This window comes from Pongo pygmaeus, chromosome 23 (assembly GCF_028885625.2).
Source record: "Pongo pygmaeus isolate AG05252 chromosome 23, NHGRI_mPonPyg2-v2.0_pri, whole genome shotgun sequence".
NCBI classification, from domain to species: Eukaryota; Metazoa; Chordata; class Mammalia; order Primates; family Hominidae; genus Pongo; species Pongo pygmaeus.
This window is the reverse complement of record NC_085931.1, coordinates 34811186-34825000: the sequence shown is the minus strand read 5'-3', so window position 1 is coordinate 34825000 and position 13815 is coordinate 34811186. Positions and strand designations below refer to the sequence as shown.

Here is a 13815-nt window from a genome sequence, read left to right as displayed (position 1 = left end):
TCCCTGATGGCTGAGTGGAGGATACACTTAGGGGTGAGAGTGGGCTCAGGGGGCTGTCAGGAGGCTGCTGCCATGCCAGGGGAGCAGTGGCTGAGATCCAGTGGTAATAGTGGGGTGCTGGATTGTGGTTGCAGAGCTGATAGGATGAACTAGACATGGGATGTGTGAGGGAATGAGAGTCATGGGGAGGGCTTCTCGGGTTGTTTACTGAGTCACAGGAAGCCTCGCCAGGAGAAGCTGGAGGAAAGGGAAACATTTGGTTTGTTTGAGGTGGCAAGGACTGTGACTGAGGCTTTTGTTGTTGTTGTTTGAGACAGGGTCTTGCTCTGTTGCCCAGGCTGGAGTGCAGTGGTGCAGTCACAGCTCACTGCAGGTTCAACCTCCTGGGCTTGGGTAATCCTCCCACCTCAGCCTCCCGAATAGCTGGAACTATAGCCGTACACCATCACACCCGGTTATAGTCCCAGCTACTCAGGAGGCTGAGGCAGGAGAATGGTGTGAACCTGGGAGGCGGAGCTTGCAGTGAGCTGAGATGGCGCCACCGCACTCCAGCGTAGGTGACAAGGTGAGACTCCGTCTCAAAAAAAAAGAAAATTGTTTTGTTTTGTAGAGATGGGGGTCTCACTATGTTACGATGTTAGGATGTGGTCTTGCCATGTTGCCATGTTGCCCAGACTGGTCTGGAACTCTTGGGCTCTAGTGATCCTGATGCCTTGGCATCCCAAAGCACTGGGATTATAGGCGGGAGCCACCATGCCTGGCCTATGACTATTTTTAACAGGTGATAAAACAGCAGAAGCTAAATAGCATGCTTAGAGAAGCTTTGGGAGCCACCAGCAGTAGGGGGCTGAGCCTCACTGAGCCTTGTCTTCCTGCTGCATTCCACACCCCAGCCTCCTCCACTTGGTGCCTCCTGGAGCTCAAGGGAACACAAGGTGCTCTGGCCCCTTGCTCCTGTTGGAGATGGGACACTGAATGCTGAAGCAGGAGCATCAGGACCATTCAGGGATGCCTGGTGGTCTTTCTGACTTGAGAGCACAGGAGGTAGAGGAGCTTGTAGGTCAGTCATCCCTTGGTGGGCACCCTCCACTGAGTTACCTTGGGCCAACCTCCTGGCAGCTTCTGCCCACCGGGCCATGCTCCCCTGGGGCAGTTGTGAAACAGCAGGAGGAACCAGGGCTTTGATCCCCAGGCAAAGCAGGCTGATGATCACCTTCCAGCTGTGCCCACTGGGCAAGTGCCTTCTCATCACTGAGCCTCAGCTTCCTCAAGTCCCCTGGGAATGGTATACCAGCTGCCCAGAACTTTTAAGGGTTGAGTTCTGTAATTTGGATGCAGTGTCCGGCCCAGCACTTGGCAGGTGATGTCGGCTGCCTCTTCAACAGGATAAGAACTCTGAAGACAGGTCTCCTGGCCTTTCCCAAGTCTTGTCCCAACATACATCCATGTGGCTCTTTTTATGTTCTGGCGAGTAGCCACTGATTATCACTTATGAAATGATAAGTGGATAGAAAGAATTATATTTTTATCAAAAAGTATAGTTTTGTTTCCTTCCACCACCCCCTATCCCCCACACGGTGAAGAGGCTTTGTGATACTGTTCTTGACCTTCCTGTGTCTGTCCTGCAGGACATGATGCTGATGTCTCTCTCCTGCATGGAACTCCAGCTGGACCAGTGGCTGATGACCAAAGGCAGAAGCTCCGCAGGTAGGAGGCATTATGTGTTCTGTGGCCAGGCTAATATCTGAACCCCCAGCAGCTGGGAGAAAGCTGAGGTGGGGAGACTGAGTCATGGAATTTAGACTTATATCTACAGTAGGCACATTTTTTGGGTTGGCTTGTCAGTGTCCCAGGGAAATCTCCTGGACACTCAAGAAGTGGTTAGCAGTAGCTAAGCCCCCAGAGGGAGCCACCTCCCTGCTTTTGCTGTTACATGAGATTGAAGGAAGTGGGATCTCAGTTTTGGTGTGACTGTTCAATGCAGTGCTTTATGTATTATGTAGCTTCAGTAATTTTTCTGGTGATATGGATTTTTTTTTTTTTTTTTTTTTTTTTTTTTTTTGGTAAGACAGGGTCTTGCTCTGTCACCCAGGCTGGAGTGCAGTGGCATGATCTCGGCTCACTGCAACCTCTGCCTCCCAGGCTCAAGTGATTCTCCCACATCAGCCTCCCGAGGAGGTGGGACTACAGACGTGTGCCACCATGCCTGCCTAATTTTTGTATTTTTTGGCTGAGATGGGGTTTCACCATGTTAGCCAGGCTGGTCTTGAATTCTTGACCTCAAGTAATCCTCCCACCTCAGCCTCCCAAAGTGCTGGGATTACAGGCATAAGCCACTGGGCCCAGCTTCATTCTGACTTTTAAACCACCACCTGGTGGAATGTAGATATACTCAATGCTGTCTGTAAAATTGCTTCCCCTTGCCCTTGCCCCTGACTCTCGGCAGGGGGCGGGGTCTCTGCATATCTTTGTCTTAACTGGTACAACCTCTCTGATGCCTGCCATTCAGGGAGCTGTAGGGCTCTGAGGGGCCCAGGGTGCCCCTGGAGATAGGGTGGGTGTGGTTAGGGCCGAGTGCAACTTCTGAGAAGCAGAAGGGCATTAGGATGCTACACATGAAGTTGACTCGTTGGCCTGATGGTTTTTAGTGTCTCCTCGGAACTGCCCTGCTGGTATGGTGAATGGCAGATTTGGACCTGACTTCCCAGGGACCCATTGCCTTGGTGACCTCCTACAGCTGTCATTTGCCTCATCCCAGCGTGACCTGTTCGAGGATGGTTGGCTGGAGTTTGTGGTCCGTGTTTACTGGCTGAAGGCTCGCTTCCTGGCGCTGCAGGTTAGTTCCATGGTCAGCTGCTTGGGGAGCATGTCCTGACACCCAGCAGGGTGGGCAGAAAACTGACCATGTTGAGGGTGTGTGTGTCTACGTGTGTGTGTGTGTGAGCATGCATGTGTAACATGCATAGCACCTGCCCGGGCACTGGGCTTGGCATGAGAAAGTGTGACACGGTGGGGAATTCTCAGCATCTCAGACTTCCAAGCGTGATACCAGTCTGTAAAGCTCTTCAGCATAACCACAGAGCTCTGGAAGGCATTTGCTCTGCCTCTACCTCCCCCACTCAAGATTGCCTTGGCGTCTTGACTCTTTGCTTATGTTTTCCTGAGAGAGCCCGAGCAAGTGAATAAACAGATACAGAGCTTTCTAGAAGGGAATTATTCACCTCTTTTGTGAGAGTTCTGGGAAAGCTTCCCTTCAGAGCCTGGTCTGGAAGGCCAGGATGGATTGGCTGTTACCTAGCACCTTGCACATGGTGGTACTGGTACACTGTGGTAGAATGAGTCAAGAGATTATCAGGGCCCTGTCAGCAACCATTTAGTCTAAAGGAAGCAACACTGTTTGATGTGAAGAACATTAGTTCTGGAATTAGGACAGGCCTGGCTTCTAATTCTGGCTCTGCTCAAGTGTCCTCAGTGTTTTTATCTGCAACATGGGGTTTATGATATCTCCCCTCACAGAGTTGACATAGACTGTTCATTTAGTCAACAAGTATTTATTGCGCACAAGCTACATGCCAGGCGTTTCTTAGGGGGTACAGCGTAATTGGTAAAAACCCCACCCTCATGGCCTCCACAGTCTAGTGAGATAAGCGGTGTAAAGCATCTGGCACATCATAGTCAGTCTTCTGCTTTGGTCCCCTGACCTGTTTTCCTCCTAACCAGGGAGATATGGAGCAGGCCCTGGAGAACTATGACATCTGCACAGAAATGCTCCAGAGTTCCACCGCCATCCAGGTGGAGGCAGGGGCTGAACGAAGAGACATTGTCATCCGGCTGCCCAACCTCCATAATGACTCTGTGGTTTCCCTGGAGGAGGTGAGTGAGAATTTTCGTTTGTTTGTTTGTTTGTTTCCTGAGATGGAGTTTCACTTTTGTCGCCTAGGCTGGAGTGTAATAGTGCAATCTCGGCTCACTGCAACCTCCGCCTCCGGGGTTCAAGGGATTCTCCTGCCTCAGCCTCCTGAGTAGCTGGGATTACAGGTGTCCGCCACCATACCTGGCTAATTTTTTGTATTTTTAGTAGAGATGGGGTTTCACCATGTTGGCCAGGCTGGTCTTGAACTCCTGACATCAGGTGATCCACCTGCCTTGGCCTCCCGCAGTGCTAGGATTACAGGCGTGAGCCACTGTGCCCAGCTGAAAGGTTTTTTTTTTTTTTTTAATTAAGTATTTATTGATCATTCTTGGGTGTTTCTCGGAGAGGGGGATATGGCAGGGTCATAGGATAATAGTGGAGAGAAGGTCAGGAGATAAACACATGAACAAAGGTCTCTGGTTTTCCTAGGCAGAGGTCTCTGCAGCCTTCTGCAGTGTTTGTGTCCCTGGGTACTTGAGATTAGGGAGTGGTGTGACTCTTAAAGAGCATGCTGCCTTCAAGCATCTGTTTAACAAAGCACATCTTGCACCGCCCTTAATCCATTTAACCCTGAGTTGACACAGCACATGTTTCAGAGAGCACGGGGCTGGGGGGCAAGGCCATAGATCAACAGCATCCCAAGGCAGAAGAATTTCTCCTAGTACAGAACAAAATGGAGTCTCCTATGCCTACTTCTTTCTACACATACACAGTAACAATCTGATCTCTTTCTTTTCTCCACATTTCCCCCTTTTCTTTTCAACAAAACCGCCATTGTCCTCATGGCCCATTCTCGATGGTCGCTGTCTCTTCGGAGCTGTTGGGTACACCTCCCAGACAGGGCAGCCGGGCAGAGGCGCTCCTCACCTCCCAGACGGGGCGGCCGGGCAGAGGCGCTCCTCACTTCCCAGACGATGGGCGGCCGGGCAGAGGGGCTCCTCGCCTCCCAGACCGGGCGGCCAGGCAGAGGTGCTCCTCACTTCCCAGAAGGGGTAGCCGGGCAGAGGTGCTCCTCACTTCCTAGACGGGGCAGCCGGGCAGAGGCGCTCCTCACTTCCTCCCAGACGGGGTGGCGGCCGGGCAGAGGTGCTCCTCACCTCCCAGACGGGGCGGCCGGGCAGAGGTGCTCCTCACCTCCCAGACGATGGGCGGCCGGGCAGAGACGCTCCTCACTTCCTATACGGGATGGCGGCCGGGCAGAGGCGCTCCTCACTTCCCAGACAGGGCGGCCGGGCAGAGGGGCTCCTCACATCCCAGACGATGGGCGGCCAGGCGGAGACGCTCCTCACTTCCTAGACAGGGTGGTGGCCGGGCAGAGGCTGTAATCTTAGCACTTTGGGAGGCCAAGGCAGGCGGCTGGGAGGTGGAGGTTGTAGCGAGCCGAGATCACGCCACTGCACTCCAGCCTGGGCAACATTGAGCATTGAGTGAGCGAGACTCCGTCTGCAATCCCAGCACCTCGGGAGGCCGAGGCAGGCAGATCACTCGGGGCCAGGAGCTGGAGACCAGCCCAGTCAACACGGCGAAACCCCGTCTCCACCAAAAATACAAAAACCAGTCAGGCGTGGCGGCGCACGCCTGCAATCCCAGGCACTCGGCAGGCCGAGGCAGGAGAATCACAGGAGCCCGAGGCAGGGAGGTTGCAGCGAGCTGAGATCACAGCAGTACAGTCCAGCTTCGGCAACAGAGGGAGACCGAAGAAAGAAGGAGAGGGAGACCGAAGAAAGAAGGAGAGGGAGACTGAAGAAAGAGGGAGACGGAGGGAGAGAGGGAGGGGAAGGGGGAGGGGGAGGGGAAGGGGGAGGGGGAGGGGGAAGGGGAGAGGGAAAGGTTTTAAATGGTGTTTTTTAGTCAAAGATTTCTTGTGATTTGGTATAGTTAGCCCAGGGTTGACCTGTTTCTGAGGAACAAGAGAGCTTCCCATATGCTGAGTGGGGCCTCTGTTGGGAAGACAGGAGAGGCCTGGGAAAGGCTGCTCTAGTACACTGGGACACTGCAGATCCTTGGTGGAAAGCAGGTGTGGGAGCTCTCACCAGCACTATTCAGAAGCAGTCATTGCTCTGCTCTCCTGGCTGTGTGTGGCAGCCACCCCAGTGGAACTGGAAGGAAATATCAGCTGGAGCAGACCAGTATTGGGCTGGCCATGGGGTTGAGTCAGCAGTGTGTGGCCTATATGCCAGGTTCCACCCAGGTGCCACTTTATTCATTGTGCAGCTTCAGACCCTGCTGCAGTTCTGCATCTATGACATGTCCACACTGGCTGAAAGTGGCCTTCAGACTCTCCCAGAGTTATTTCAGGGACAAGTACAGGTACAGGGCTGTCTACATGCCAGGGCTTCATCAGGTCCTGCGTGTAGCGTATGACAGCCTCTGGTCCAGGCTTGCTGAGTCTCTGACAACCTGATGTTCTGTGGTTCTGCAAGACTGGTTCGCTGAACTGTGACCACAAGGCTGTCCAGCTATCTTGGCAGATGCTTTCCTGGAACTCCTCTGCTTCTGGGTAGTTTTTGGTTTTTGATGTGCTTGTTTTTTAAAGAATTGGATGCCTAGCCATTAATAGAAATACTTTTAACACATATGTTTAGTGTAAACACTGATGTATGAAGGAGGAATCTAATTTTTTTTGGGCTGGAACATAGTCTAATTTTTATTCTCCTCATCCAAGTCTGATAAAAACAAACACTGGCCAGATTCGGTGGGGCAGGGGCTGAGGGGTTTACCCTCATACAGCATTGCCGGGCCTTTTTCAGATTGATAAGAACCTGAAGTCGCTGGAGCGGTGCCAGTCCCTGGAGGAGATTCAGCGGCTGTATGAAGCAGGCGACTACAAGGCTGTTGTGCATCTGCTCCGCCCCACTTTGTGCACCAGTGGGTTTGACCGGGCCAAACACCTGGAGTTTATGACTTCCATTCCTGAGAGGCCAGCCCAGCTGCTTCTGCTGCAGGTGTGTGCTGCCAGTGTCCCTCACACCCACTTGCACCTTCTCTCCTTGCTTGTGTTTATTCTCTGGAGGCTCTGCGGTAGTTCTTAAGAACGTATAGCTAGAAGAGGGTGGATGTCAAAACCGCTAAGCCCCCAAGAAGATGTTAGTCAGAAGATATGGTCAAGACTAATGGAAAGTTAGAACCAAGGAGTGCAGGTTCTAGGGTTCTGCGTGGCTCAGGGTGAGCCCCACACTTGACTCAGAACTTCTGCATGGCAGAGGAGGAAGGAAGAATGGTCAGGTCATCATCTGTCCATCCACTTGTTTATTCATCCATCTTGTTTTGTATTGCTTTTTAAGGTAAATATAAAAGTGGCTAAAATATCTGTACAGTGTGAAGAATCAAGATAAAATAAAGACCAATGTAGTTGAAGAAAAATAACACTAGCCTTATGTTTGAAGCCTCATGTGCCCTCCTGAATCCTGCGCTTCTGTTCCTCAGGAGGTAAACTCTTACCAAGAGCCTGCCAGGGAACTGGCAGCTGCTGGGTGCTGGGCAGTTGTTCAACCTCTCTGAGCTCAGTTCCTCATTTCTAGGATGGGGATGACCAACGTCCTTAGCTCAGAGTCCTGTTGTAGGGATTACACAAGGTAATGTGTGTTGGCACCATGCCTGGCACTAGCAGGTGCTGTGGAGGTACTGCTGTCATCGTTGCCACCATCCTCAGGAGGGTTGAGTTGGCACCGAGATAAACATGGAAGATAATATGCAAAATATGCTTAGTGGCATTGAGTCCTGGTCCCTTCTGCTTCATCCTACTAATCACATTGTGTTTTTATCTATGGGGCACTTCCCTTGCAATCTGGAGAGAGTCCAGTCTTCTCCCAGGCTTTTTGCACAGATTCCACGCAGCATTTTCATCATTAATATTGTTGAACTGGGAAATAGTTAAGAGGTGCGACTGTGGGAACAAATGGAAGCACCTCAGTCATGGGGAAAGGGGAAGAAAGAATTGGTTTGGGAAAGCAGGAGGGAGAAGGGGGTGGAGGGAAGGAGGCTCCAGTTCCTGGCAGAGGAGGTCAGTCAGGCCCAAGCCAAGATCAGTAGATGAGATGTGTGTGACCTCAGTTACCTGGCAGGCTGCAAGGTGGCCCAGCATGGCTATGTGTGGGAGGGACAGCCAGCATACCAGGAAGGGTGCTGGGTGGGAGAAAGTGGAGAGAGGCCAGTGGTCTCTGCCTCCATAGGATGGCCTCAGTGCTCAGATGTGGTCTTCTAGAACAGCTGGATGTGGCAGGATACCCCATTGATGGGGGAGGAGCTGCTGCTTGGGTAGGCGCTGAGCTGTGATAAGGGCTGTGCTTGAGGTCTGGGCTGAATGCTGTGGAAGCTCCTGCTTTTTGTGAATTAAGGTCTCCTGATTATTGCTCAGTTTCGTATTGAGAGTGTTTTCTTATTGATTTGGAGTGCTTTTTTTGTATATTAAAGATAGTAATCTTTTTCTCAACAAATCTTGCAAATTTTTTTCCCCAATTGCTTGCTTTTAAATTGCAGAGAAGTTCTGAATTTTTATGCTGTCAAATCTTTTGATGTTTTCATACATGTGTGATTTTGTTCATTGTTCACTGTGGTTTTTGTTCCTATGCTTAGACAGTCTTTCCAAGAGTGGAGAAATATTCATCCATTTATTCTACACACACAGCTTGAGCTTTTATGGGGTGCCTGGCACTGGGCCAAGAGGAAGGCTGCTCTGAGGGACCCCATGTTCTAGAGGGGAGGCAGACAAGACCCATCAACAGAGAGATAAAAAGAGTATTTGCTTTTGTTTTATTCCCGCAGTGTTAATGTTTTGTGTTTTGCATTTAACTTGCTTCGTTTAGCTTTTCTCAAGTGGGGCATTGAACTTGCAGTCTTCTCCTGTGGGTGTATAGTGGCGCTTTCTTCCAGTGGGCAAGCTGCCTATTACGTTCTTCAGTCTAATTGGATAGTTTGTGTCTTGTTGAGTTGATTCTTAGTCTTTAATATTTTTGGTTGCTATATTGAGCAGAATCTTTTTGTTGTTCACTATCTTTTCCATGTATTCCTACGTTGCTGGCTTATAGGAACCCTATTGATTTTTTCGTGTTTGAGTCTGGGTGCTTCACTGAGTTCCCATTATTTCTTGTTTTCTGTCTGGCTTGTTTTATTGTGTTTGGGTAGATGATTGTGTTGCCCCCAGTCGATGGTAATTTGGTCTCCTCATTCGTTGGTGTTTATTCTACTTTTTTTGCTCTGTCTGTCCTTGAGCCCTGGAGATTATGTCATATTTTAGAGCACTGTTAGCAGGTCCTTGTCTTGTGCCTGACTTTCACAATGACTCTGGTTGCATTTAGTAGTCTTTATCATGCTGGAAAATAATCCTCTGGCTCTCACATGTTGGGTGTTTTGACCAGGAGGCATCAGCTTAGGCTTTGGACTCCCACATCAGCACCCTGTAGGCACCCTCACACCCCAGTGGCCTCCTAGTAAAGGCTGCTGGCTTTCTCTAATGAAACACAGGCCCCATTTTCCTGGCAATTAGGATTTATAAACTGGGGGAGGTTTTGATCTGTGTTCAGATACTACACCACATTCCAAAGGCAGTTTTAGGTATTTCTGACCCCACACCTGTTGGTCTCAACTCAGAGAGTGGCAGCTGCACATTTCAAGGTGGGGAGGAGCCGCTGCCAGGCCTGGGCTGTGGCGAGGTTAGAGCCCAACGGAGCACCGGGCAGCAGGTGCTTCCTGCAGGTGTAACAAGCGTCCCACCAGATCTGTGAATTCACAGACAGGCTGTGTTTCCCCATGCACCAGCACAGTGATGTAAGAGAGATCCCAGGCATTTAAATGGGTTGTATTCTAGGCCAAAAAAAAGGAGCTTTACGAAAAGCAGTGGTTTCCAAAGAGAAGCTTTTAAAATAGAAGTAACAGTTCAATGTGGTGTTCTGAGAGTTCTTCCATGTGCCAGGCACTGTGCTGAGTGTAATATGCACATCAGCTCATTTAATGCCCACAGTGCCGCTGAGGGGATGATGTGGTGGCTGAGGTTCAAATGGCTTACACATTGGCCCCATCAGGGCACCTGGGGAGGAGGGGGCTGATAGAATGATGACTTTAGTGTTGCCTGGCCAGTTGCCCCTGTTGTGGCCTTGGCTCAGGCCCTCCTCCGCCGAGATAGTCCCTTCCTGGCAGTCTGCCCCTTTGCTGCTGAACCCCCTCCAGAGCCCTGGCACTGGATGGGCACAGTGGCTCTGGGGAGAGCTGACAGGTGTTGGGGTCCCTGTCTCACCTTGGCTGGCTCTGCAGCCTCATTCCCAGCGTCCCCACTTTATAAATGGGGAAGTTGAGGTACAGAGGTGAAGCCTTTCTGAAAGCTCCCTGGCTGGTGACATTCTCTGCTGCCATTGCACACAGGCCACTGGACTGCCCTTCCAGGCACCTCCGGGCTGCATGAGGCCTATGTTGTGCTGGGGCTCGTTCTTCCCTTTCTTTTGCTGCCCTTCATCTGTTTTCCTTTAGTTGTCTCTGCTCAGGCCTTGGGCCCAGATGTGCTGAGCTCACCGTGCACTTCACCTGGCTTCTTGCTGTACTAGGACTCCTTGCTCCGGCTGAAGGACTATCGGCAGTGTTTTGAGTGTTCCGACGTGGCTCTGAATGAGGCTGTCCAGCAGATGGTGAACTCAAGTGAGGCTGCAGCCAAGGAGGAGTGGGTGGCCACAGTGACCCAACTGCTGATGGGCATCGAGCAGGCCCTCTCTGCGGACAGCAGTGGTAGCATCCTGAAGGTATCATCCTCCACCACTGGCCTTGTGCGGCTCACCAACAACCTCATCCAGGTAACCCCTGGCTCCTTCTCACCCTGCCCTGCCCCGGCAGGTATGTCTCTCTGACATCCTGCTTCTTCAGTAGTTCATAGCTTTCATTGCTAATTAGGCACCCAAAGGGGACATGATGGCTTCTTTGGCTGGAACTTTCGGGATCTGAGGAGGGGTTTGTGTGCAGGCTGCAAACCTTCCTGGGGCTGGTCGGATCTGGGGATTAGAGACTATGTAGCACTTGGTGCCATGGGGTTCTTCCAGACCATCCGTCCTAGAGGGGAAGAAATAACCTCACGGGGGGGCCCTGGTCTGCCTGCAGTGAGCCAGAGGCAGAATGGGAGCCAGAGCGCAGGCCAGGATGGCTCCAGCATCCCACACTATCCTGGCATTTCCAACTGAGGGGTAGTCACAGCACCCTGCATTGTCCAGGAAGGCTTTAAGGCAGAGAATCTTCCTCTGAAGCACTCTGGGCTCTCTCCTCAATTCCCGCTCAGGCCATCAGCAAGTCCTGCTAAATCTATATCCTCACCCCTCCAGCCTTTGTTTCTCCCTCTGTCTTCATCTTTCTGCTGTAGTCCAGGCCACTGCTACTCTTGCTTGAGCTGTGGCAGCACACTTGCCACAGTCTCCTCTGCCCACTCCAGCCACTCTCCAGCCACAGAGGCACCTTTCCAAAACAGATATGCAGATATGAAGGTGCTCTTCCCTCACTTAAAACCCTTCATGTTCCCTCCAGGTTGTGTGTCACCTAAGGTACACTGAGCCCCAGGCCTGTCTCTCCCCCTGGTCTTGTGTTCCCTTGGCTGCAGCCTTCCTGGGCTACCCCCTGGGGTCCCTGCCTGCATGCCTGTCCTCTGCCCCCACTCCTTGCCCTCCCTGGGTGTTGGACACACCACAGCCACTCACCTGGAAACTTTTTTAAAAGGCTCTCCCCTGTCTGCCCCACCCCTCCTCTGTGAGCCATTGTGGCTGCATCTGTTCTCATTGCAGCAGCCATACTGACTCTTTGCACTTGTGTAGCTTGTCCATGGCTCTCTTCTCTCTGGGCTCTCAGCTCCCCCATGCCCTGTTCACAGGACACAGCACATAGTAGGTACTGAGGGTATCAGTAACTGCATGTGGCATGAAGGAGAGTGGTGTGACTATCTTTGGACACTATGGGTCTCTGTCCGATGACATGCTGAGGATCTGCTAGGTTACAGTGCCCACATCTGAGCAGTGGGGGTGGGCAGGCAGCATGTACCAGCTCCCCAAGAGGCCTCCTGCCTCCCTTCAGTCTGCCCTGAAGGCTTACCCTGCTGTGACACTTCTGCTGTGTCCCACCCCGCACCGTCAGGTCATTGACTGCAGCATGGCTGTGCAGGAGGAGGCCAAGGAGCCCCACGTCTCTTCAGTGCTACCCTGGATCATTCTACACCGGATCATCTGGCAGGAGGAAGACACCTTCCACTCTCTGTGCCACCAGCAGCTCCAAAACCCAGCGGAGGAAGGTGCACAGGCAGTGGGCGCAGTGGGGATGAGCTCCGACTCCCATGTCCTTGCCCCTGTCCTCTGCCCTAGGGTCCTGGACCTTATCCAGATGTTGTGAGTGGGGCTCAGTCCACTCAATCCAAGGATTCTGCATGCGCTTGGACAGAGGCAGAAGTGTCCTTGGTTTCTCCCTGAGGGAGCTTACTGTGCAGTGGGCACGGGAGGACTGGGTGTGTGAGCATTGTATGTTTGGTGCAGATGGCAGCATGGAGGGAGTGACAAGAGGTGACTACTTATGACAAATGCTGACACTGCTCCAGGAGGCCTTGTATCCACTAGCTCCTTTAATCCCCGTGACACCCGAAGGGATGGTAAGCCGAGGACAGCATGGAGCGAGCACAGGTTCCACATCCCAACTGTCACTTCTTAGATGTGTGACCTTGGGCAAGTCATATAACTTCAGCCTCTATTTCCCCATACCCATATTGGGAATAGTAGTGTCTACCTCAGAAGGTTATTCTGAGGATGAAATGAAATAATAAAGCCATGAATCACCATGGTGAGTCAGTGCCTGGCTCATGGTGGGTGCTGAGTGATGAGAATCCAGGGAGGGCAAGCCCCAGACCCTTAATGGAGATGGCACTGGATCCATAGTGCAATGGTAGAAAATGTGCTGGATTGAAGAAACGACAGTACTACAGCTAAATGACACTTAAAGCAAAGATTGCCTGTAATCTTATCAGATAGATCTTTTTTTTTTCCATTTTTTGTTTTCTTGCATTTGCTGTCCAGACTTGGCCTAATGAACACCTAGTTTGTGTGCAGTTGTTATAATAATATGTGTCTATTGATGCTTGTATTCAACTAGCTTAAAATTAAGTTTATTGAAGATTTTTCCTCAATAATTTGTAAAACAAGAAAAGTGGAAAGGAAAGAGTCATCCCTATTCCAACTGCTCAGAGAAAACCAGAGTTAACATGTGGTTTTTCTCCTTCCCTTCACACTCTCTCTATAATTGTATTCACTGCTCAGAAAGTTATCAGCTGCTCACAACATGTCAGGGCTCTGTGGCTAGGATACCTCTGGCCTTGACAGGTTTGTGGTGGTGGGAGACACTAGGGTGGTGTGGTGGATGGAGAGGAGGGCACCTGATGCTGCCTGTGGGTGTGGGTGTGGGTGTGGGTGTGGGTGCGGGTGTGGGTGTGGGTGAGTTGAGCCCTGAAGGAAGAGCAGGGGCAGAGGAAGACACTAGGGAGGTGGAGTGGGGCCAGGGACTGAGCAAGCCTTAAGTCAGACAGGAGACCTGGGGCATGGGGATTGGATATGGGAAGAGGGGCCAGATTGCAAAAGGCTTTTATTTTCTGTTTTGTATAGCTGTTGCTCCATTTTGCTCCATTGTTTTCATCATGCTGATGAGAGGTGCATGCTCTATTGAACCATCCCCGCTGCTGAACCCTTAGTTTGCCTGCACTGTTTCATTCTTACGGGTCATGCCATGATGAACACCTCATGCATGCCTTTTTGCTTGTACCCAATATTTTTTTAGGATACATTTCTAAGAATGAATATCTTTAGAGCTCTTGACAGTTATTACCTCTGGTACCTCATTGTTCTCCAAAAGGATTTTAGTGGTGAAAAAAAAATTGAAGTTTATGACTATAAATGTTTGTT

General features: G+C 51.2%; 1 protein-coding gene across 7 annotated transcripts in view; it reads left to right on the top strand.

Annotated features, from left to right (window-relative positions):
- The window catches only part of LOC129022957 (calcineurin-binding protein cabin-1), a 169510-nt gene that overhangs the window by 48899 nt on the left and 106796 nt on the right, over window positions 1-13815 (top strand). For all 7 annotated transcript variants that reach the window (XM_054469340.2, XM_063662877.1, XM_063662876.1 and 4 more), the window contains 6 exons: window positions 1629-1707; window positions 2649-2836; window positions 3721-3873; window positions 6664-6858; window positions 10450-10692; window positions 12011-12164. In XM_054469340.2, the coding sequence (XP_054325315.2) occupies window positions 1629-1707; window positions 2649-2836; window positions 3721-3873; window positions 6664-6858; window positions 10450-10692; window positions 12011-12164 (1012 nt within the window). The remainder of the gene's footprint in view (window positions 1-1628; window positions 1708-2648; window positions 2837-3720; window positions 3874-6663; window positions 6859-10449; window positions 10693-12010; window positions 12165-13815) is intronic.